At 40.0% G+C, this 25441-nt stretch overlaps 1 protein-coding gene and 1 pseudogene across 1 annotated transcript in view; both read right to left on the reverse strand.

Annotated features, from left to right (window-relative positions):
- Nucleotides 1-566: 566 nt before the first annotated feature.
- Nucleotides 567-1415, reverse strand: LOC115800618 (CAVP-target protein-like; annotated as a pseudogene).
- A 6757-nt stretch (nt 1416-8172) lies between these two features.
- Nucleotides 8173-25441, reverse strand: part of spegb (striated muscle enriched protein kinase b) — a 40066-nt gene continuing 22797 nt past the window's right edge. Inside the window, exons 16-41 of the mRNA XM_030758041.1 lie at nt 24814-25020; nt 24548-24671; nt 23976-24148; nt 23285-23397; nt 22938-23106; nt 22741-22837; nt 22435-22635; nt 22187-22244; nt 21985-22062; nt 21686-21858; nt 20737-20763; nt 20461-20613; nt 20069-20111; nt 19878-19946; nt 17066-19793; nt 16806-16955; nt 15568-15684; nt 14763-14930; nt 14476-14598; nt 13996-14160; nt 12939-13713; nt 11870-12109; nt 11555-11778; nt 9099-9174; nt 8703-8852; nt 8173-8610 (exon numbers count right to left, since the gene is read on the reverse strand). Coding sequence (XP_030613901.1) covers nt 8355-8610; nt 8703-8852; nt 9099-9174; nt 11555-11778; nt 11870-12109; nt 12939-13713; nt 13996-14160; nt 14476-14598; nt 14763-14930; nt 15568-15684; nt 16806-16955; nt 17066-19793; nt 19878-19946; nt 20069-20111; nt 20461-20613; nt 20737-20763; nt 21686-21858; nt 21985-22062; nt 22187-22244; nt 22435-22635; nt 22741-22837; nt 22938-23106; nt 23285-23397; nt 23976-24148; nt 24548-24671; nt 24814-25020 — 6857 coding nt within the window. The 3' untranslated portion in view covers nt 8173-8354. The remainder of the gene's footprint in view (nt 8611-8702; nt 8853-9098; nt 9175-11554; nt 11779-11869; nt 12110-12938; nt 13714-13995; nt 14161-14475; nt 14599-14762; nt 14931-15567; nt 15685-16805; nt 16956-17065; nt 19794-19877; nt 19947-20068; nt 20112-20460; nt 20614-20736; nt 20764-21685; nt 21859-21984; nt 22063-22186; nt 22245-22434; nt 22636-22740; nt 22838-22937; nt 23107-23284; nt 23398-23975; nt 24149-24547; nt 24672-24813; nt 25021-25441) is intronic.

Below are 25441 nucleotides of genomic sequence, written 5' to 3' on the forward strand. Positions count from 1 at the left end.
ACATAAGATCATAGAAAGTCCCCATGTTGTTGCCGTAAAGACTCCACCTCCCACAAGAAAGTTTTTCATTTTTATTTGACTTGTTTCCAGTAATGAGAATCGTAAAAATCATTTTGCGAAGTCGGAAATGACAACGCTTCAGAGAATCATGTACTTACAGTCCACTGAAAGTGGAAGTAGGAGCGTCAAAGCTGAGGCAGCACCTCCTAGCGGCTGATGGAAAACCTGCAGGTCCATAAAAAGAGTATTTTATATATATATATATATATATATATATATATATATATATATATAGAGAGAGAGAGAGAGAGAGAGAGAGAGAGAGAGAGAGAGAGAGAGAGAGAGAGATATGCAGACAAGTATATATTTCTATATGAACTCTTAAAAATATAAAAATATTGTAAATCATTAAAATCAACAAATGATGAGATGATAGCTCAAGTACCTCAACTAATTCTTTGCCAAGAAGTGATCAAGACTGCACTGGTTACATGTGGACAGTTTCATCAATGTGACCCTCTAGCACAAAAACTTCATGGCAGGTCTAAGTGCACAGTAGCCTATTATTAACTGTTAGTTAATGATCTTGTGCCCAGATTGTTCTCCACAAACACTTCATAGTTTCCAGCATCCAATAGCTTTGCATTTTTCATGGTCAACATTGTGTTGGTGTCTCCAACATCAAAGAACACCCTGAAAGAAGACAGCTGTTATTACTGCCAGGATCTGAATCACTTAATTTACCATCTCTGTCCAGGCAACAACCGGAGGAGGTTCTCCACTTATTTCAGCCTTGAGTACCATTGTTTCCCCTCTCTAGGCCTTGATGCTATCTGGGCCTTGAGAAACCTTAGCTGGAACTGGGAGAGAATGAATGTGCTCTGTCAGCTATACGATTCTACAGTAATCAGCAAGGCCCTTTGTAACTTTTGTATTAAACATGTTTGTCAAAGTTCTCATCAGTGATTTTTTTTTTTAATCTTTGTTTCACGATAGATAAAATAAAGAGATATTTTAATCATAACCAGCTTCAAACAACATATACAAGCTGCAGATAACAGCCTATACTGTACCTTCCACTAGTGTAATGTGTATTTTCCCAGATCAGCCAGAACCCCATCTCAGACCACGAGTGCCACAATGTCTGGGTCTTCAAAAACATATTGGCACTTGGGACTATCCTTCAGTTCTTTGCCATCTTTGTATCAGACAATGGAAGGGTATGGGAAAGCGTGACTTTGCACTCCAGCTTTGCAGTGCTGCCTTCGACAAGGAGCACATCTCTGAGCTCCTGCAGGATCTCAGGAGGGCCTTTCTCTCGCAGCTCTTTATGTGACCTAGATGAGAATCATAGGTACCAACAAGTATCAGGGTTCTAGCCAGCGGTTGATCACCCTGTGCCAGCGCTGTGCCATGCTGAGGTTGTCTTGCACCGGACTGAGATTTTCACCGGTTCGCTATCGGAACTCTTCTATCACTGCAGTTAACGAGAAGGCGCACCCCTCGCACTCGTTGTCGCCAATGCCAGACTCAGGTTTTTTCTCTCACTAGATCGCTGTGCTATATTATTATTTCACAGCAATTTGCAATGTACCACCAGGCACGGGCAGTTTTGTTCACAATGTGCACATGCGATCTCCCACGGTCCTGTTCACGCTTGATTTCGTGGGGCTACAGAAAGCAAAATGGCAACCAGTGTGAACGCAAGGCGGAAGAAGAGGAAGAAAGGAACTCAAAGGACAATTTTGGGCTTCGTATTAAACATAAAATCCCAGGAGCTGTGAGAGGCCTTGTCATGCTGACAGCGTGATGACGGATATTCGAATGTGGAAAGTGCTTTTAGCAGCTGATCGGATCAATAAAACATCTGGATTATAATGTTTTTGTCGTGTACACTTCTAACGTGATTTCTGCAAACCCATTAGTTGAAGAAAATGGCACTCTGGGACACTCTGAATGCGTGATATGCAAGTGTAACTCTTCTGGACTATATGCAAAATAATATAGAGAGCAAAAATTTTGCTCTATCAATCTAATAAGGCCTGACTTAGAGTTCTGCGTCTGTCCTGCATACACTTCAGAGATAATTTCCGGTTATGTTTGTAGGCCCAGCAGGCCTAACTGTTCACCATCACGCAATTAGCAAGTTGGCGAGCAATTTAGCTTCTAACATTAGCAATGCTAATGCTCCCCCCTGTCCTAAACGTGCCAGGCTAAAAAAATTTCTGGCTAGAAACCTGAGAATTAAGAATTCAGTGAGTCTAAAAAGTTGGAGGTAACAGACTTAATAACTGTTGGGGTAGGTACAATCTCTTCAAGGTGTTCATGGTACAGTATAGGTTTCATGAGACAAATCAATCCATCCAGTGGGCATGTTATTGGACTGTCAGCTTTCGGAAAGGTGTAGGGGTAAGGAATCCAGCAAGCACTGGATTTGAAACAATTCTTCACCTTGTGCCTCAAAGCCTCCTTGAAAGACGATGACACCAACAGGATAGAAAGATACTGATACCTGTGGCAATGATCCTGGAGTTGAGGATCATTGATCTTCAGTGTGCATCCGGAAGGGGTGCAGTTGTCGGTCGTGGTTCGGGTTGCCCTTTTTTACCTTTTTATCCTATGGGTGGCCCATAGGCTGGAAAATTTCCCAATTAAATCCACTCTTTTGAAAAGTTCCACAAAAATCGAAATAATCCATTTTCCTGAAATAATCCACTGGAATTGAGCAGGATTCGTTTCAAAGTTTTATTTCCACAAAAATGTTACAGAACATAGAAAGCAAAAGCAAGAAAAGCAAGCAAGCGCCTCCCGGGAGTGTACAGCCTTAAGCAGTTAGTCCAGCAAAAAGAGAAGCAGCGCAGCCAAAGAAAAAGAAGTGCTCCAACGGCGAAAAACAGGGCAATTATACCCTGTTCGCAGGACTTTCCTCCACCCCAAATTAATATGCATAAGTTGTTACCCTTTGAAATTTGATCCTTACCCCCTCAATTTCTGGCCACTCTTTACCCACTTTGGGACACCTGAATAAGGCTGTACCTAACAGGTCTGGCTCTTAGGTCACAACAGTTCAAACAGATGACACCAATGTTGACCTTTTCTACTCAAACACCCATTAAGACAAGATCACCAGTCCCCCACTTAACCAGATTTTATTCCTTCCCCCCTTTCCAGCTATATAACTGCAAGGGGGCCCACGAAACTCTCTTTCTTGACAGCGCACCTGCCATTAACTTGACTGATATATGACACAGGGGTTCAAATGTCAAATTAGACAATGCTTAAGTGGGAACTCTTCAAAGGCTCCAGACACACTCACACAGGTCCTATCCTGACCTCAGTGACCTAAGAACATCAAGAAACTCTCAACACCCTGGTGTGTGTGGGCCATCGGCACGTGCCATAAAAGTGGCGCCTGGTACATCAAATAATTAACAACCCCAGGCACTTATGTGAAAACAATACAAAGTATACATGTGATAAAACTAATAACACTAAAACAATATAAGTAATGAATAATACAATTAAGTATATCCCCATATTATAATAATAAATGTAAATAGTGATTAACAAAGTTAGGACCCCTTCTAACTCCACACTCTACCACATGTGGATGAGTCCCTACTAACACGAAAGTGAATCCCTTTTACACAAATGAGGAATGATTACTACTAATGGTGGGGAAAGGGATATGACACTGATAAGGACACCTACAGAGGGGGAAAGAACAAACAGTGTAAGGGGTCAAAGGTGACTAGGGGAGAGAGTTCAAAGAGGGGAGAGATAGCACAGAGAATATAAGGGGAGAGAGAATTCAGAGGGAGAGGGAAGGTATAGACAGTATAAGAGAGAGAGCATAAGGGGAGAAAGTTCAAAGAGGGGAAAGAAAGTATAGAGAGTATAGGGGCTGTTAAGGGCAGAATGATACAGGCAATGAGTGGAATATATGTATAGTAGCAAGTAACCACTACTACCTTAAGGGAAAAGTATATATCCTGGATAAAAGTAGCAATAAATTTCCAACACAGTCTTAACTTTAGACATCTGCAGCAGACACATAGAGTAAGCTCTTATTTAAGAATTTCCAAACTAGTTTGACCAGAAATTTCTCTTCTTAACTCAGAGGTCCTCTCAAAGATACACACAGTTTCAGATCCACTACAGAGTCTGAAAACCTACGTAAGAGACCTGATGATTTATATGCAGAGATCGAGGGGGGCTTTGCATGTCCTTAAGGATTATTTCATACACATATTCATTCTCCTTCTTTGGGTATTACATGCCAACAACATGACAACATTAATTAAAAATGTGGAACACATGTTCTAGAGATGTTTTCCCATCCTCATATAGCAATCAGATCAAATACTCATGAGAATCACTGAAGCAGTTATTACTTTACAGTAGAAGGAGCGTTCTGAAATATGACTCTTAGCCAAGCACATAGTTGCTGGTCTTCAGGGTGATGCAGAGGGAGTGGTGTGAGGCTGAATTTACCACACTCAATAATTAGTTATGAATCAGCTGTAATGTGTACACCAGCTTCAAGATGATCTTACGTGTAGTTTTCAGTCAACAAACTGCTACTTTTATCCTCATATTTGTCACATTTCCTTTATTGTTCATAATCTTAACACCGGTCATGCCGTTTCCATGCCAGATTCAGAAGTTTCACAAATAAAAAGCAGAAGCTGTAACAAATACAGTCACTCAATAAATAAACAATTTGCAAAATGCACACACACACAAAGCGGTCACATTCATGTAATCAAAATAAAGAAATAGTCATTCATTTAACAAACTATTATCTCTGTGGTTCTAATATCCATCACGAGGCACTGCAACACATTCCACAAAATACAGCGTAGGATTTTAATACAAAATGTGGAGCGTTCATGTTTTTTTTTTTTAAACGCTGCTGTCTGCTTACAAACAGCTGTCATTTCATTTTCTAAGATGAACAAATAAAGTTACTATATATTGCACAGGCATTTAGAATTTAATGCAACATTGCATTTCATGCTGGACTTGCATGTTTTCATTCCGGGTTCAAACAGCTCTCTCAGTGATTATACTCTGCATAGGAAAATGAGCCAAAGAAGACAAGAGCTGCAGAAGAAAAGGGCAGTATCTATCTAGCAACAGCATTAGAGCATAAAGCACTAGTAAAATGATCTTATAGAATTACCAAAAATTTGTCACTCACTACACGTTAAAACAACTCATGATTTCATGTATGATGCGGCTTTTTATCACCCGAAAATCTGAATGTGACTAAACGAGTCTGCCCTTAAATGACTCCAAACTGTTGCAGGCTTTACACTTTAAGTGTTAAGTGTGCAAATCTGTGCTTGATATCGGTACGTGTGAAAGCAACAGCTTCAAAAATCAAACATGCTGGTCTGAAAACTTCATTTACGCTCAAAAGGGGAAAGCATATATTTAAAAAGCAACTTAGCCACTGATGTGTCACAGAATGAGAGAATTTGTGATCAGTTTAAAGCTAGAGCCAGTGTGCAGGCGCTCGAATATGAGGCCAGATTTGTCGAAGAAATATTTGGAATATTATGTAGTTTCTCTGATAATATAGCAGTTACAGAGCCACCTCATTTACATTCTCTTTATGACAAACAACAGCCTGGTTTTTCATTATGTGCTATATAGGTATTCACATTTTGTAGAGATGCTTACCTAAACATTTATTTTTATAGAACAACTTTTTCTGGCACACCCCACTTTCAAAGCTGAAAAAAGTTTATACCTCAATTTGAATTCGGGTCGAACTTCAGTGAAATAAATGCATACTTAAATTTGCCAACTCTTGCTGTTTCTTTCCTTTTTTTTTAATACAAATTACATCAATTCAAGTTCCACATTTTTACCCTGGGCCACCACATCCCACCTGCAGTGGCTCTATGCCCCACCTTTAAGGCCTGCCTCACATTTTGAGAATTACTGGATTTCCTAGAGATGTATGGTTTTATTATTTGTGACCTGATGCTTTTTATGGTTTGGACTGGGTTGGGAGTACCTCTGTAAAGCACTTTGTGACTGGTTTCTACATTTTACTTTACTTACTTTTACAGGGGCTCTGGATTAGTATGTCCTGTATGCGTGTATAACATAAAATATGTACGCCATAACTGAAGCAAAACATAATTTAGGTTCAGCTTAGCTATTTTAAAATCTTTATATATATAAAAAAGGTTTAGCCACTTAAGTCTGCATTTCTTTAAAAACAAATGAAGCAAACTGCTTTCTCAAAGCAGTACCTGTTAGCAATTGAAAGCACTGGAATAAGGACTAATATGCTCAACAATGTTTTCATTAACATTCTTTCTCAGCTATTTTTTTTTTTTTGCTGATTAATGCTCTTTAAGGGCACTTTGGGGAATCTCAGTACTACCAGTGGGTTTTTAAAATGCTTCAGTTTACCTTTAATCCCCTGATATATTTATTTATTTTCAGATTTGATTAGGTGTTTTTGATCTTAGGAAAACTTCATTATACATGTCTAAAACAGACTCCTTTTTAAAAACTCAGCAATGAGCATGAATATCTCTTTGTGGCTTGAGCATCTCGAACTGGTCTGAGTGGAAGAGTTTAGTCTAACTAGAAGCCAATGAGGGTGTTTCTAGCTTATTTGTGGTGAAGAAACCAGTGCCTGTTCGCCCTGCGATGCTGTCCACATTATCACTGGGACGAAAACAGATTGTATGGAAGCTCAAAGATAACAACAGAGTAAAAATTTTAAAAATAAATTCTGCTTTTGATCATCATTACTGTGCTGTTTAAGAACATGAGGGGAAAATGCACTCCTTTAAAGTGTCCTATTCTATTAGCCCTTGTAGAGAAGCCACCAGAGTATCATCTGAACTCAATACATATTTTAAAACAAACAAACAAACAAAAAAGTACTTTCTGGAACTGCTACAATCTTAAAAATCACTGAAGTGCCACAACGGTATAAAAACTGATGTAGCACAATTATACCACAACTATACCCAATACTGGATTGAGTTTGTGCATTTGTAGAGGACTTTTAATCAAGCACACAGAATTAGACATAATCAAATGCATTTATAACTCTTTCTCCCTACCTCGGCATCCAATAATGCTGTTTTGTCAAAGCTGCAGACACGACTGAGTTACACATAAGGCATCATTTAGCATCTGTACCCTCATACACTGGGTTATGGCAGTGTGAGACAAGTTCTGAGACAGGACTGCCTTACGACTTGTCATTTTTCAATGTGCAGGGTTACTGTTGTGCATATTTTACCCATCCACCCATCCATTTTCTTAGCTACTTATCCAATTTAGGATCACAGAAAAGTTGTAATTAGGTGAAAGACAAGGCACACACAAGCATGTCCTTGGACTATGGGAGGAAGCATCTGGAGAAACCTCAAACAGCCACAGGGAGAACATGCAAACTCCACATAGAATGATGGCAGATTCAGACCCAGAACCGTCTTGCTCTGAAACGAACATGCTAACCACTTCTCCACCTTTAATTTTTTACCCCCAAACTAAATTTAACTAGAGTGTGAAAGCTAAAGTTCTGACTTATGCTGCCACAATGCCTCCATTAATACCTAATTTCTCTGAAATACAGCTGTCACCTCTCTGCAGCCAGTATTGCCCCAGCTGTTGCAAGGGTGCAGCCCCAAAAGACGCCTCATGCGTAACAGAGAGATGCTGGTGGCATCTGACTAAAACAGCATTAAATGATACCCTGAGATGATAACGCATTGAAAATTCTGGTCAGGAAATATTTAAATATCAAACTATAGACTGATATTGTAGATGTGCTCCAATGGCAAAGGTATCTGTTGTTTTAAAATGTACTTTGAGTTGTGTGGGGTACCCCTTACTGTAAAGTTGTACTGAGGACTGTTTGCTGTGGAATTAAATTAGCTTTTTGACTAAATCATGGCAGGTTACCACACTGTATTTGTATTTCCTCTCTTATCAATGTAGAGCCAACAGTAAGAAAGGAAATAATCAATTCAAAATGTTTGCAAAGTTACAAACCTTGAGGTACTAACTTGAAGACAACATCCTGCCCTGTATGAACAAAGTTCACACTATACAAAATGCAGTCAGGCTCTTGTAACTATCAAAGAGTTCCTTAATGCATTCAATTCTTTTTTAGAACCAGATAAGAAATAGAAATCATTTTTCTGCAGATCACAGCCATTGCTGGTTTTGTGAGTTTTTCTTCTTCTGACCAAGTTAAGGTCAGATCTGGAGGGACCACCCCACTGTAGCCTCATGTCTTGTCTCTTGGAGGATGTTCACTCCACCACACACCCCACTGTAAAATCCTGCCAAATGGTATGTGGAAGCTGTTTTCACTGGGTAACAGGTGCAGTGGGTGACGCTGGCACATTCGGTGTGGCAGGGCTAGTGGGGGTTTGTGGCGAGCTCTGGTAAGACCGCAGGAGAACTTTGTGCTTGGTGGCCACCTCTGCTCGCCTGCGCTGCTGGTCAGCCAAGAATTCCTTGAGACGGGTAGTTGTAAAGGTGAGAGTTTGCCTACGAAGGCGCATCAGGTAGGCATCTTGAAGCCAAGAGTTGTTGAAGCAGTCCTTGATGGATGGACGGGCCCTGATGAGGATAACATCAGGGAGACAAATAATAAAAATTGGCCGTATTTTCAAAGTAAGGCAAAAATTAAAATATTAGATTGTTTAGCTTACCAAGGGTAGCTACAGAGGATCTTTTTAAGAAACAGAGAGGCACTTTGGGACACATTCTGGTAAAGTTTGGAGAGGTCAAACTTTGCTGCCTGGATTTTGGCTTCAGTCTCCTGAGGATCATTATCCATGAAAGGCAACCTGCCGCTCAACCTGGAAAATCAGGAAGAAGATTTCACACTTGGAAAACAATATGTCAACAATGTGCAACAAAAGTTGCTAATTTGCAATTCATTAGGTTAGTTGTGAATTAAATCAATATTACATAAATGTCCTGAAATTATAAGTACAAATGCAACAGACCATTCTTAATCATAAACCTTATCTTACATAAAGAATACAAATATATTTCTATTTAAAGAGGACTTAGAGGGTGGAAGCTGTGAAAGCAATACTCACATGATGAAAGTCAGTACGCCTACACTCCAGATGTCAGCCGGAGGGCCCACAACATCCCCTTTCAGCATCTCTGGAGCTGCAAGAAAAGATTCATAGCCTTTACTTTCTGTAAATAATCTTTGTATGACACTTTCTACAAAGCGCTTTCATTTATCACTTTGACTTAGTTATTTTTTTTTCACATTTTGTAATTTTCTTCCTGATAAATGGCCAAAGAAAAGATTGCATACAGTAATATACATAAAGATTGTTTCTCTATCCATCTCATTTTTCTTCCATTTATCCAATTCAGGGTTGTGAGCTGACTGGAGATGCTAACCTCTCACCCCACGGCTGCTGTGGAGTGACAGACAGGGTACACTCTGGACAGGTTACCAGCCTGTTGTACGGCTAACACAGAGAGACAGATGGCCATACATACTCACGTTCACACCTATGGCCAATTCAGAATCACCAGTTAACCTAACCCCACTAAGTGCATGTCTTTGGACCGTGGGAGGAAACCAGAATACCTGGACAGAACCTATGCAGACACAGGGAGAACCTACAAACTCCACACAGAAAGGCCCCGGCCAGAAAGTGGATTTGAACTCAGAAGATTCTTGCTGTGAGGCAACAGTGCTAACCACCATGCCACCATGCTACCTCGTTTCTTTGTCCCCTATGCACAGAAAAACTATAACATAAATCTGTACTTACTATTCTTTAAATGCTTTAATACTTAAATTCTTTAAATAATTCAACTTGTTTGGTCAGCGTCACTCAAATATTTCTCCTTGCTTTTAAGCTAGCTAGCTGGCTAACACTGCAAGTCAACTAATGCTGTTATGCTTGTTTTACTTGCTTAAATAGTCCCCTGTTGTAGATATGCACTAGTAGAACAAAAAGTAATGATTTACAGACAACAGCCCTTGCCTTTATTGAACTACAGTTCTTGATCAGTAAAGGAACTGAGTTACATTACTGATTTTTGACCATTTAGATATATCCTGCTATCTGTAGCTACATACAAAATATTTTCTCTGTATGACTTTAGCTAATGTTGTTTACATATAGGCGGCTGATAAAAATAGCATTCATTACACACTGTGTTAATGGCCTGCCTTCCTGAGTTGAGTCTAGTCTACATTTCTGTCCCCATGTTCAGTTAGTCCTGTTTTATTTTGTCGGTCTCTTGTCTTTTGTGTCTGTATTCAGTTCCTCTTCCCCCATCTTGTCTTTAGGTATCACCCCAGCTATGTTCCCACCTGTCACCCATCCTCTCGTTATCTTGTGTTTGTATATTGTCTCAGTCTCCCCTTGTCCTTTGTCACATTGTCCCTCATTCCTAGTGCTGTGTTCTGCCAGAGTTCTGTGTTCTGCTCTTGCTGCTAGTTTTGTATTCCTGTTTCCAGCCCATCTCTGTCTAGTGTGTTTGGAAAAGACTTCATCATTAAAGTTGGCCTTTCAGTTAACACCCTGTATTTCGGGTCCATGACCTGCCCGTTGCACAGCACGTCATGACAATTTCAGTCCTTGTTCACTTATAAATATCTGACTTTTTAGCTCTTTATTGCTTCACTATGTTAAGTAATTACACAGAATGTTGCTGGTTCCCTGTTCTCACAGTTTTTCAGTTTTTGAAGTTTACGTTTCTAATTAATTCTTAATATCATATTTCATCTACTTGGTTATTGTCCATGTTTTGATTTTTCATGTACTTGGCTTAGTTTTCTTCAGTCTTTTTGTTCTTAATTTCAGTTTCTGTTTATATTAGAGTTTATTTGTTCCCTCAGTGTTTCATGTTTCATCATCCTGTGGCTTTGCTCCAATGTCAAATTCATGCTTGTGACTGTGTTTCCCTGTTTGGTTATTGTTTCTCATTTTCTGTTTTAACTTGGTAGCCTCCTGAGTCATGTTTCTAATTTTACTTCATTCCTTTTGTCTTGTCTTGATTGAGATTAACTGTTGTTTCATGTGTATAAATAGTCCTGTCCTTCCCCTCAGTCTTTGCCTTGTGTCTTCCTTGTTAGTTTCCTTTGATTTATGTCAACTCCCTGCTTTGGATTTTTAGTTACTTACTTAATTAATGGACTGTGTATCCTGAATTTTTCCCAACAGCTTCATTAAACAGCTTGTTTTTGGTTCATTTAATTGGTCTCTAGCTTCCGTATTAGGGTCCATTCCTTAAACACTCCACACAGTCTGGAACTCTGCAGATTCATGATATGGCTGTTTAATGGTAGGCAGGTTTTTCATTTTTATGTGGGAGTTGTCTGCAGTGACTGTAATGCATACTAAAGAAAGTAAACATGCCAAAACTGAATGGAAAGTCAAAAGACCAAAACAATGAGCTGAAAAACACTTGCAGTTCAACTACAGATCTGAGTCATAATTTTCTTTTTTACATTAGATCCCAACATCTAACCAGCTTTTATGAATTCCCATTGCAATGCATTGAAAATCAGAATTCTTACACATATACTCCAGTGTTCCAACAGGAGGACTGAATTGCTTCAGGAAGAGAGGGTTGTATGTCTGCGCACTTCCAAAGTCAATAATCTTGATGGCATTCATATAGGTGACAATGATATTGTCAGGTTTGATGTCCAGGTGCAGGATACGTCGAGTATGGAGGTAGTCCAGACCTTGCATGATCTGCACGATATAGGTCACTACGTCATCCTCTGAGTAACGGAATCTAAGAAACACAATAAAACAGCTTTTATTGAACAATTTGGGGCACCTCTCCATGGATTGCCTTAAAAATGGTCTATGTGGTTAAATTATACCTGTCTATAAGGCTGTAGAGCAGCTCCTTCCCACTGCAGTACTCAGAAATAAGCACCAGGTAGCGTGGTGTGACATAAGCTTCATGTAGAGCCATGATCCTGTCGTGATGAAGGGACTTGAGAATATCATATTCCTGCAGCACTGCCTGCTTGCTGTCTGCCTCATATGGAACAATCTTAGCCATGAAGAGATTGCCCGTGGCATTCTCCCGACATTCACGGATCACACCAAACCGACCCCTGCATGAGAAGGAAACGATAAAAATTCCAGCAGGAAAAAGCACAGAAGATATGAACTGTTTGAAACTTGTATCCTTATTTAATTGTATTTGTATATTGTTTGATTTTATTTGGTTCCTCTTCCTAATGTGTTCAACATTGCTGTTAATGAAGACTAGCGCTCAATGGCTTTTCCAATCTTTATTTATTTCAATTAAATCTGATAATTAAAAGCTATTACTGAATGTTTAACATTTAAACATATTTTATGTTTCAGAATAGAGCTGTCACAATATTACATTATCATTTTATGATTATCATATCTCTAAGAATTCATAATAAAAATATTGCAATATCTATAGATAGTTTGAATGACAATAATAATAATTTTACTATAAATAAATCTCATCTTTACCTTTGACTGTGTTTTTATTGTTTCTATTTTTGGCAAATGAAATTTTAATACAAGAGTAGGGAGGTGGAGAAATACTCTGCAATATGAACCAAAGAAAAGTTTACAAAATCAATAATTACACAATTATTTACAATATCATTAATGTATCATAAACACAGTATTTTATATCACAGGTATCATCAATAATGATACATCTTGATAGCCCTTTTATATAAAACTGTATATTTTATATAAAAGATGGATATATCGTCATGGTATGGAATATTAAGCCAATGTGAAAGTGTATTAAACCTGCATTCTTTCTAACAGCCTGCAGGGGGAGACTCTTGTGGTTACAAAAACCAAAATGCCAAACTTACCCAAAGGGGGCCGTTATCAACATATGGGGTAGTTTTACTTAAATGACAAGTATATTATAGCTCTGTTTCAAAACACCTTGCTTTCTCATCCATGAATGTATATGGTTTCTGTGGAACTCCCTGGCGCAGAGAGCCCTCTCCGGGCTTTCCCAGTGGGGTCCTGCGTCCTGAAGGTGTGATCCGTCCTGATGGGGTGATCCTTCCAGATGGGGTACTGTGGCTGTCCCCTCCCTGCAACACTGGTGTTAAACTCTGCACCACCACCACAGGTGGGGAGATGGTTGCAGGAGTGACTGATGGGGCAGTGGTTGTTGGGGTGGAAGTAGTTTGGGAAGGTGGAGTAGCACGAGCAGTAGCAGCTGGCACATACATTGGCACAGATGAAATAGGCTTCCCTATGATAGGTGCAGATGGTGGTACAGGGGAAGGGGGTTTGTTGGTCATCGGGGGGGCAGTATGTACAGGACTCTGAGGTTTGGGTGGAACAACAGGTGGGGGTGTCAGCTTTGTTTGGGGTTTGCTCACACTGATGCTAATAGAGGTCTTGGCTTTGGCTGGCGTGGCTTGGGCAGTTGTTGAGGTCTTAACGGGAGCCTGCTCAGTGGGAGCTGTACTAACAGCATCAACCTGCACAACAGGCTTGACGGTTACTGGAGAGGCAGATTTAGCTAAAGATGGAGCAGGAGCTGATGCTGGTGGAGGGGCAGGTTGTGCATGTGTCACTGTTGTGGCTTTACTGGGGGCTAGTTTCATTGGAGGCACTTTCATGGATGACATCATTACGGCAGGGGGAGGAGGGGAAGTTGCAGGAACAGTCTTTACCACCACAGTGGCACTGGATTTAGCTGGTTCTATGAAAGACAAGAAAAGGAAGGAAGCTGTTCAAAGACTAGATTTTATGTGTGAATGCAACAAATATAATGCACACGTTGTTTTACCACAAGTGGGGTTGAGTAATTTGTGACGAACATTATTCCAAACCAAAAAAATTATTATACACATAAAAAATATAACCACCTACAAAGGGTTCAACGCAACGAAAAAGATACAAATGCAAATTTTTCAGTCTTTGAATTTTTAAATGATCTCATTAATGAGTGCATATAAAACAATTTAATGTTTTCTCTTCATACCCGAGGCATCCAAGCTCACAACATTTGAGAGGTTGCTGTAGGGTCCTTGACCAGCTTTGTTGACACATGCCACCCTGAATCTGAAGGAGCCCCCTGCTGGTAATTCAGTCACATTATAATAACAGTCTGCTATCCCAGTGGCCACAATCAGCCAGCTGGTCTCACCTGGGGACAGAGGTGGAAGAAGTATCAAAATTAAAAACATTGCAATTAAATGCATTATGCAGTGTGTGGCAGTCTGGGTGCAATGCTGGATATTTTTGTCCCTCTTAATGTCTCATTAAATCGATGTTTAAAATGGTTTTCTGTCCTTAGCTTGAAGGTAAAACAAATATTTTGAGCAACCGATTGCTTGTACTTTTACGTAACCGTTTTAAAGCCTCCATTTCAGGTTTCGAAAGCGTTACATAGGACTAATAAATCTGAAAATGCATGTATAACTGTATTCATCTGGGTTAAAACATTATTGTAAACACAGACCCTCTGATCTCCTCTCCAGAGAGTATGTGCATGGGGCCATTGTGTCTGAAGGCCTCCACAGAACCAGTGCAGTGTTATTGTACTTCTGAGGAATCTCTGGGGTCCCAGGACGATTGGGCAGGCCTGTAAAACAAATGCATGATTTCTACCAGTTTATAAAACTACTGTATCTACTCAGTGACACAGATAATGCAGGATATATGCAGTTTGTATACTAATGTGCTTTGAACATAGAATAAATGTACTTCACATCTCTTCACAGACTGAAACAATGTCTCATTTCTTACGTGCAAGAGATATTGTGCAAGAACTCGATACTGAGGCCAGGGGGTTTGTAGCTACACATTCATATACCCCTGCATCCTTTTTGGTGGTCTGCATGATCATCAGCAACTGTCGGCCATCAGGGCAGGCAATCATATTCATCCTGGCATCAATCTCCAGGGGCTTCTTATCTGAGAAAGCACACATGCACAAAAAGGGAATTTTATTATGAGGTGTGAAGATGAATATTTATGTCCTTGTTCTCATTCCAGATGACTTCCCTACTTGTTCTAATGTGTTTCCCTCCTGTTTGATCTTCTGCCCCGCTCTAATTAGTCTCACTTCTGTCCGATTATTCCTACCTGCTATACCTTACTTTGCCTTTGTGCTCCATTCTCCCTTACACTTTTGGGTGGTGATTGAGCCATTGCTTTTTTTGGACACCTGCACCAGATTTGGGAATGATTTTCAGAAATGCCTGGCTCTGTTAAATACTTTTTAATTCTACCTGCCTTGTGTCCGGTTGTGCATTTGAGTCCATTTTCTCTCGTTCCAAAATGATGATAAAAGAGAGCCACACTGGGATGACTACTCATTTAAAGAATAATCTCAGCTTTCTTACCTTCAGCAATATTTATCTGCATTGTACGCTGCTTCTGTTGTCAAAAGTGTAAGTATGCATCAAGATGCAACATAATGTGTCTCTGCACTCTTGGACCATAGAACAATTATGCAAATTACTGCAAACAGCAAACAAAGTGATTCTGATCATGCACATGTGATGCCTTCAGTTTGGCAACACTGTTTATTCACATTAAAGATCCTCACCTTTTATCCAGGTGATGTGTGGGTGGGGACTTCCTGCTGGCAAACAGCTGAGTGTTACTGGATCTCCCTCCAGCAGGACATGATCTCTCAGTTTGATATGGAATACTGGAGGGAAATCTGGCAGTTGAAGACATTAGAATGATTAATCACATCAATACTGTATCTTAAAGTTATGACTTAGCATACTTGGTGATGGTTAACGCCACCAGCACTGGAATCACAGCGCCACTTCTCAGCTACGTCTTAGGGGAAATTTTTATTATTAATATAGATGGCATCAAATTAACAAGTTATGAAGCAATTATCTGTTGGCACACAGCCTGTGTGAGGTATGGTTGGGTAAAAATGTAGCATATAAAGTCTAAGAAAGGTAACCGAAAGCAATTTATTTATATTTTTACATTTCTGAATCTGAGTATATCTGAGGGCTCAGCAAATACATTTCTGTGCATCCCACTGGTACATGTCATATATATGGCCCTATTTAAATTGTAAGGTCATTACTTTGCAATATAACGGTGTGGTTACTTTGCAATATAATGGTATGGTTATTGCAGCCTATGCAAGCTGCTTTGCAACCCACATCCACGTTCTTGTTTTAATGCTGTAGTTGATATTATATCTGTTGTAAGTGATGGGTACCCCTTTCTGTACTGGGGTCTTGCTGCTGTTTTTTCCGCCTTAGGCTTTGCATGCTGACTGTAATATACATCTTGCTAAGTAATTATATTTTAGTCAGGAAAAATGTTTAACTTACATACCTTTAAGTGAAATAAAATTGAATATAAAGCAAGAGCCACCAGCCAATTTTCATAAAATATGATAATGGGCAAAAGGGAAGCCTGCTCTGTCCACCTCTAAATATTACTACTAATTTTTATCTAATCTATTTAACCCACAGAAAGAAAACATAAAACCTTATAATGTGATTATTGGTGGTTATGTGACTATTTCTTAATCACAAGCAGTTTGATCAAGTGGTTGTAAAGTGTCAAATTATAAAGTCACCATTTAGTCAAAGTCACAGAGTTGCTCTGTGTTGGTGACATTTAGTTTTATTTCTGGTCTGCTAAAGGAAGCAAAGTTGTTGTTGCCTGTAGTTTCATATTTAATGAATACACATGAAAGTATTGTTCCTATTGAAATAGGAAGGACAGTCAATACTAAATGTCATCATTAACTTACTTTTTATCACATTGAAATCATAAATTCTTCACACGCACTCTTATAGGCCTTACCAGAAGCCAGTTTGGAGTACTGGCGTGAACGTAAGGAACTATTTTCTCTGGAGATTGCTGTTGGTATGTCAGGCTGTGATACTGTCTTATCTCGCCTCCCTCTAGTCAGGCCCCATCGATCCCAACGGGATCTGCGTTCCTCCAAGCCTCCTACAAGAAAAAAAAAAACCTTCTTCATAAATTACCTCACTCTTAAAAAAGTACAACAGATAGTCCTCTGGTCAAATATAGTTTCAAGACGGAAAGATATTCAGGCATACCCTTTGCTGTTTCTGATTTTAGACTGGGCATAGAGTCTAGAGACTCAGATGAGGCACCATTAGTGGCCTGAGATGCTAGCTGGTTCTGAGGAACCTTAGTTGTACGGCTCTCTGATGTTGAACGACGAAGCATGGAAAGAATGGGTGTCCTCTTGGGTTCTTTTTCTTCTGATGCTCTTCTTTCCTCTGAATAGCTGCGGATTCTTGTAGAGATCCCAGCCACTGTTGATTCAATTTTCCTGCGCATTGCCAACACTGGCGATTCATTCGGTTTCTTAATCTCCTTTTCATCATTTTCCACCAATCTATCGCCTCCACCATCCATTCGGTTCATCTCTACTTCTTTCTTTTCCTGAGACCCTCTTCGGCCAAGAGTCCAAGAAAGCCTTCGTCTTGAGGCAACAGAATCATCTTCCTTCATCATTTCCTCTTTGCGCTCCATAGATGGAGTTCTCTTCAAGCGCATTGAGAGTCTTCTCATAAAACCTTGGTCTTTTTGAGCTTCACGAAGGTCCTGGACTGACTTTGACTTCTCCTCAAGTCTTCTTGGTTTTAATTCTAATGGTGCACCAATTGGCCCAGGTCTGTATATCTCTTCACCTGTCTCTGTAGACTCTGAAGTAGCTTGTAATCCATCATCTTGCTTTGAGCGTGACAGAAACTTCAAACTTCTGGAGAGAGAAGATTCACGTTTTTTAAAGCGTGCCTCAAAGACCTCTTCAGAGGTGATGTCCTGTAGGTCAACTCCTCCTGAAAGCTCTTGTTGGGATGAGGAATATGTGACAGTCTTTGGTGGACTGGGCTCTTTTGTTATCATTTCTGGTGATGCTACCCTGGAATATACAGCGGGGTGCTCAGTAGTTGAAATGACAGCTGGCTTTGGTGGACCAGGTAAATCAGAGCTGGCAGGGGGAGGTATTTCAGTTGATACAGAGGATGATGAAGCCATTGGAGTAACAACAGGTGTAGAAGGGCCTAGTGGTGGCTCATTTTGAGGATGAAGTGAAGGAACCATCATAGTCTGCATAATGCTGGCATATGCTGAAGTCCTTCCATCTGGAAGAACAACTCGAGCAGGAAGCGAGGGTGTTACATATGTTGAAACAACTTTTCCTGGGGGAATGGAATATTCTTGTGTTGGTCTCACTATAACTGAGCTTGTGGTTATTGTCACCTCGGAAGATTTCACAGGGATAGTTATGTTCTCTTCTACATGTTCTATGGCAACTTCTACTTCTTTAGCATTTGATTCAGTGGCACTATCAACTCTTTGCTCTTCTTCTTTTACAGACTCTTCCTTTGCTTCATGTTCCTTTTCTCCCTCTTTTTCCTCTTCCATTTTCTCTTCTAACTTTGGGCTTTGCACCATAGGAGGAGGTGTAGGAATTCTCTGATCTACAGACTCTGATTCCATCATTGGTTCTTCTGAAATACTCATGTCCTTTTCAGAGAAACCACTGGTGCTCGATCTCTCATCAAAATTACTATCTGTGGTCAGCCCGTCCATCTTTTCACTTATAGTCTCATCTGGCTTTATCTCTTTTTCCATAAACGATTCCTCACTCTCCGTTTTGGTCGGACTCTCCTGCATAACCGATTCTGGAGTTGGCGGTTTTGGTGACGGTTCCCTGGGAGTCACTGGACGGGAGTCTAGCTTGGTTTGCTCTGTTAGAGATGACATAGATATAGCCTCCTTTAGCCTTCTCTCTTCTACCTGTGCCAAGGGAATCTCCAGAGGAGCTCCTGAACGGCGATGTAAAGGTATGGGCTCAGAATCCCCCTGACTGAAAGAAGTGCTTTTGCGCAAAATTTTTGGTTTGGGAACGTCATCCCTCGGAAAATCACTGGATACAGCTCTAATTAGTGGAGGTGGGCCCAGACGAGCAGTACGAGAGTAGCGATCTGTGGATATTGCACGTTTCTCATCTCCCATTCCTAATGTTTCCAGCAGAGGTCCCCTCAGTCCACTCATCTTGTTGTCCACAGAGCCACCGCGAAGTAGTCGTTGCCTCATCAGCTCCAGTTTGAGAGCATAATCTTCTTGGCTCATATTGGCAGTTCCTGGACTGGTACTCCTTCTTGGTAGTTCCATAGAGACAGCTTTCTTCAGAACTCTCCTGCCATCATCTTGACTTCCCTCTCCAGGTCCTTCCTCTGGTGTAATCCGGAGCATCAGCGCACTGTCAGCTGAGCCACCACGCCTTAGCTCTCCTCTTCGTCGTCCACCTTCTGGTTTATCTGACTCCATGCTAGAACCCCGTCTCAGTGGTTTTCTAGACAGCTCTGACTTTTGGGGAAATTCAGCAGGTTGCTCTTCATCATCTGAAGAACCCTTTTCATTAAGTTGTGATGACCTTTTCCTCAGTCGAGCTTTACCTCCTACCTCAATTCCTTCTTTACCCATTTCCTTAGGATCACACTCCATTGCCTCATGGCCTTCAACAGTAGACCCAGACCATTTACTTGTTCCATTCTTCTTCCCTGTTTCCTTCTCATTGGTCTGAATGTCATTCAGTGACATCCTTGAGCCAGAGAATTCCATGTTAAGTGGCATTGGAATAAAGGGTAGTTCATCTATGTCCTCATCAGAATCAGAGGAAGATGATGGCAATGTTGAACCCTCTTTAAGGTGCCTGGGAATTGCAATGGAGACATGGCTGGAGGAATCATTCAGCAACTCAGGTATGGCTCTCATGACCATTTTTGATTTATAGCTGATCAGAGAACGCTAAAAAAAAGGAAACGTGACACAGTAAGTACCGCAACATGACCTTTTCAAAATGTAGTCTTTAAGGAAGAGAACAGGGCTTACCTGCCATCTTCTGCGGGATACAAACTTCTTTAAGGCCTCTGTACTTATGGCCTTCCCCTTGCTAAGGGTCTGTGCAATAAATAAACATGAAATTTAAAAGAAATACATTATGAACGGGACTTTACTTAGTCTTGTCCAATGGATATGGATGATGAACACTATAAAAGTAGGTGCCAGTGTCTGATTCATACCTTGAACCAAGGATGTCTGAGACATTCCTGGGTGTCAGGTCGCCTAAAAACATAAAACAAATTCGAAAACCAAAAATAAATAAATACATAAATCTGCAATAGTCTGTGTTGCAAATACTGGAACAGAAATCTTTGAATACTACTAAACCAAGAATAGTAAATAAAACTATTATGAAATGGCAAACTTTATACTTTGTGTCATCACCTCAATGTTGTTAATTTAGGTATGCCTGTTTTCATAAATTATGATATTTGATGTATGATCTTAGATGATACATAAATAATGACAGGTATCCATCCAATCAACATTGTACCAACATTATTCTGATTGGTTTACACATTGTGTTTACAGGTGTTAAAACCTAAACTAAAAGAGATCCAGTGTTACTCACAGTCTGTCTGCCACCAGCAGCTTAATGATGAACCCTTTAACCTCTCGGCAAAGGTCAGCAAACATGCTCTCCTCGAAAGCCACGTTATAGTTCCTGATGTTCAGCACAGAGCTACGATCATTCTCACCAGCAAACGGAGAGACTCCGGTCAGACTGACGGCAGGAATAAATAAGTGAGATTTAATAACAAAGCTACATGTAGTCCTGAATAGACAAACATGCTGAAACTGTTTTTAGCCTTAAGGAAAGAGGAAAACCAATAATAAATGTGCTCACCACAGATATGCTATAACTCCAATTGGCCTAGAAAAGCAGAGAAAAAAAGTGTTTAAGATCAGGAAATAAATATTTATAAGTGTTGTATATTATAGCTTCTCTACTGCTACAGTCAGAGTAGGAAAATCAGTGGTTGGAGACTGTGACAGCCAAAATTATTGCCACCATGTGCAATGATCTGAATATGATGGCCAACTGTGATAAATCAGCAACAATCGCAAAACTTTTGCTCTCTTCATTCACAGAAATTCACATTAAGAACTTATTTTCTGAGTCCAGCCAGAACCTCAGAAATGTGAAACAGAAATTCTTTCACAAATACTGATGTGGTTGCTGCAGGACGGTGACTTAAACACAAAAGGAAGTAAGGACTTGCCACCCTTGCTTTTACAACCACATATTTTATTTATGATAGTGAATAAAATATGTGGCTGTATATGCACATTGTACCCAACTTTTTTGTACTGGGGGCTGTATATAGGAATGTAACCAGAATATAACAAGCTGGCAACCCGTTACGTAGAGCCCCCCCTGTTGCAAGGAGATATGTCGCAGGGAAGTTGGACTTATCAACACACACTGACTCAGATTGATTGCAATGTTTCAGAAATCTGTTTTTATGAATTAGATGGTAATTATTTGCAAATTTATTTGATTGCAGCCAGCCTGAGTCAGACCGTGATTGCTTGGAGACAGGTCTCCTGGTGGCTCTAGGAGACCTGTGCAATCTCCTTGCAATCAAAAGTGATCACCCAGAGGTTGAGAGTGTTGCATGCTTAACCTCGGGGGCACCACCTAGTCAGTGCAACAATTTGTAATCTGTCTTCAACCAAAAAAAAAAAAACAAAAAAAAAAACACAAAAAAAAAAGATAATACAATCACCGCACAGCCACCAATTTAGTTGCAGTAAGTTGCTGTCCTATTTTCACTCGTGTGACTGAGCCATACCATATATCTGTTGCTTTTGACACAGGGCTCTGGTTGACAATTTCTGGTGCAACAAATTCTGGTGTGCCATATTTGCAATACTGAGCTTCATCAGGCGTGATCTCCACTGCGTTGCCAAAATCACAGAGCCGGATTTGATCACCATGGGGGTCCACCATGAGGATGTTGTCAGGCTGACGAGAGAATTGGGAAATGATATCTAACCACTGTCTGCTGTGAAAGTACAATTATTGAGCATAATAATTTTAAATGATCATATTTACAAACAACCTTTTGACACACAAGAAGAAAGAATATACCTTGATGTCCAGATGTATGATGTTCAGATGATGAAGGTAGTCCACTCCTTCAAGGAGTTGTCTTATACATGAACGCACCTGATGGTCCCAAAACATAAAATTGCTTTAATTTATCAGATAATAAGATAATATAAATACTTGAAACTGAAATTAAAATGTTGTAGTAAAGATTTGCTGAGTGGTTGTGATCTACAAAACGTACATCAGACTCCATTACTGTAGATTTCCTTGTAAATCTGTCAAGCAGCTCCTCGTGGCATCTTTAAAGATCAGTTAAGGCGATCCTTTCTGTTAACTCAAATTCACTATGCAACACATTATTTATTATTTTATACAATGTATTCAATATTAAAATCTTCTTTAAAAGTGAACGTGCTATATTAAATATATATTAGGCTAAAGGCTACTTGTGTGCTCTTAACTCTTAGAAGTGTTTTAAAATATGGATACATTTCAGTGATGATGATGACTGCATTCTTTTTCTCAAAGGCATCGTGAAAGTAAAGGACTCGCTCGTGGTCCAGCTTGGAGAGCAGCTTCATCTCTCTCAGAGCAGATGCCTTTTTCTTGGCCCGCGTGGAGATAAACTTTGCAGCGTACTCGATTTTGTCCGTCTTCTGGGTCACACGCTTCACGTAGGAAAAGGCACCTCTGGAGAAACAGTTTAATCATCACTGTCCAATTTTCATTTGATGACTATCATGAAAAAATGTAATGTAAGTGCCAACCCAATTCATCTGTAGTATCTTTTCTTACCTTCCAATTTCCTTGTGGATGTCATAGTAGTCAATCAGTCGGCGCATTTTCCTTAGAATGGTTTCCTCATCATCCATTGGATCTTCTTTACTTTTAGCTACAGTAAAGACCAAGTATTAATTGAGTTCCATCAATTTGCAAATTAGCTGTGCAATCCAGAGCTGTTAATGCCTCAGTCAGACAGACTGGCCTCTTACCTTCATGAACGGTGAGTTCAGCTTTACAGGATACAGAACCTGCTAAGTTCCTTGCAGTGCAGGTGTACACCCCGGAGTCTTCCAGACGAGCGTTTAGGACCACCAGGGAACATTCATTATCATCATACACAAACGTGTAATGACTGCTCTCTGACAGCAAGATATCATTCTGAAAGCAAATATGTTAAGTTTTAACAGCAGTTCTTCTAGCATTTATTAAAAAACTCCTTAATAACTCTTTTGGTAATTTCCCATTCCACTGCTTTAGTCAGCAGCACTGAGAAACCAGTAAAGAATGGTTTAATCCTACAGGTTCACTGCATTAAACACTAAAATGGATAAAAAACCTTGAACCACAAGATGTCAGGAATGGGTTTGCCCTCCACGACCACAGCAAAGCGAGGGGTCTCCCCAGCACAAACATCCAAGTCTTCCATAATAGTCTCAAACGTTGGTGGAGCTGTAAGAAAGAGACACAAAATGACAGTACATGTAGTTTACATTTAGATCAGTTTTGAGAGAATTATGTGGTTACTTTGTACTTCAGATGAGTCCATCCCTGGTTTCTAAAACCAGATGTCACATGTTAGCCATGGATCCGAGTGCTGAACTGAGGGGCAAAGCACGCGATGGTAGAGGTGGTATGGTAGCGTAGGCCCATTCTAAAGCATACTTTATCTTCCTTTTTTGACTCTAATGGAGACCATTATTTACAAAATGAACATCATGTTGTGCTCGTAAAGATTTAATATGTAAAGACAGTGAACATACTAAACTCATCAGGGAAGTGTTTATTGAGGTCATGGATTTACCATTTATTTTACTCTAAGTGATACTTGAAACTAGCTATCAAAACCATGAAATCATTAGGGAAAGTGTTGACTGAGGTCATACATCAAGTGATTGAGTTTCTTAAATTTTACACAATCTGACTTATTTTTGAAACCAGATGAGTGGAAATGTATTTTTGCACAGGCTTCACTTTTAGACCGAGAGACTATGTCCATCATCTATATGCATGCACTCTATATGGCCTACCTGCCATCTCCACATTGAATTTGCAGCTGTCACTGCCATACTTATTGGAGGCCACAAACTCCATCTCTCCGACGTCAGCAACCTTCACTTTCAGCAGCTTCAGTGTGTGTTGGTCGTCATCTGGCATTGTCATCTCGTACAGGCCCAGCTTGTTGCCAAGGACCACTCCTCTCCTGGGAACCAAACCATTTTCAGCAGGATCAGTACTCTTATAAGAAGGAGGGCAGCAGTGTTTCACTGAGTCAGGACATATTAATAGACTTTTTCATTGCTCTGGAATCCTGGATAATCACTGGGAATTAAACAGCTGCCTGTTTGTATACTGTCATACTGTATTTATGCTTCCCAGTAATCCAATCAGTCTATCCTGTTTTACACTAAGTCAGAAAGGGGGCAAACTCTGCCAGATTCTACACTAATTAAATAATCATATGATAAGAACATGGATGAAATGTAGATAATTTTATTCTGCAGTGAAATTAAAATAAAACTTATTCCCTTATTTAGGTAATTCCGTTTATAAAACAACAAAAATGAAGTGCACCAACAGAAACTAGCAGAGGCACACTTACCTTTTCCAGAAGACTGAAGCGTTCACATGATTGAGAGTGATAGAGATAGTGACCGACTGGTTTTCCATCACATATACAGTTTCTGGCTTATCAATAATCACTGGAGCCTCCTGAAGGTAAGGACCTTAAGAAATAAAATCACACAGATAATATTTAATGAATTAGTAATGAATAGTTTATGGATTGATGTAAGTATGGATGGATGGATGCATGGATGTATGGATGGATGGCTGCATGGATGGATGGATGGTCTAAATGAATCCTACCTCGGTCCAGGAGCTGCACTGGGTCAGTAGCTGGTGAGGGTTTGCTGAAGGCCTTGGAGGTGATGGTTAGTACCCTGAAAGCATAGCGCACACCTTTGGAGAGGGTTGTGATGATGTAAGTCGTCTCCTTCAGGCCAGAAGCTATGATGATCCACTGAATGGAGCCTAGAGCTTGCTGTTGGATGGCATACATCAGGGAGCTGGGATCTGAAAGAAAAACAGACTTCTGGTGAGATACAATTTTGTATCTCACAGTTTCCAAGAAAAATTCCTTATTCTATCATTATATCCTGACTTAGAGTATATGAAATAACTCCAGCACTACATGTAAAAACTATAGCTCCTTACATTATGTCAATATGCTATTTTCAACATTTATTGTTAGTGTTTTGTGATTATGAAATGACCTGCATGTTTCAGTGAACAAGCACTGAATTCTGTGCATATAAGACTCAATCTGAGCATTTTTGCTGTAAAACCAGAGATGAGGGAAAGTAAGTCTAACTGAGAAACAAAAGGACAGCAGACTCATAGCCTAGGGACTTGTCAACCTCACAGTAAAGCGGACTGTGTGTCTCCACTGTGACTCTATTTGGGACTATAATTTACAATATACAAAATAAATAAG

The sequence above is a fragment of the Archocentrus centrarchus genome, chromosome 21, assembly GCF_007364275.1.
Source record: "Archocentrus centrarchus isolate MPI-CPG fArcCen1 chromosome 21, fArcCen1, whole genome shotgun sequence".
NCBI classification, from domain to species: Eukaryota; Metazoa; Chordata; class Actinopteri; order Cichliformes; family Cichlidae; genus Archocentrus; species Archocentrus centrarchus.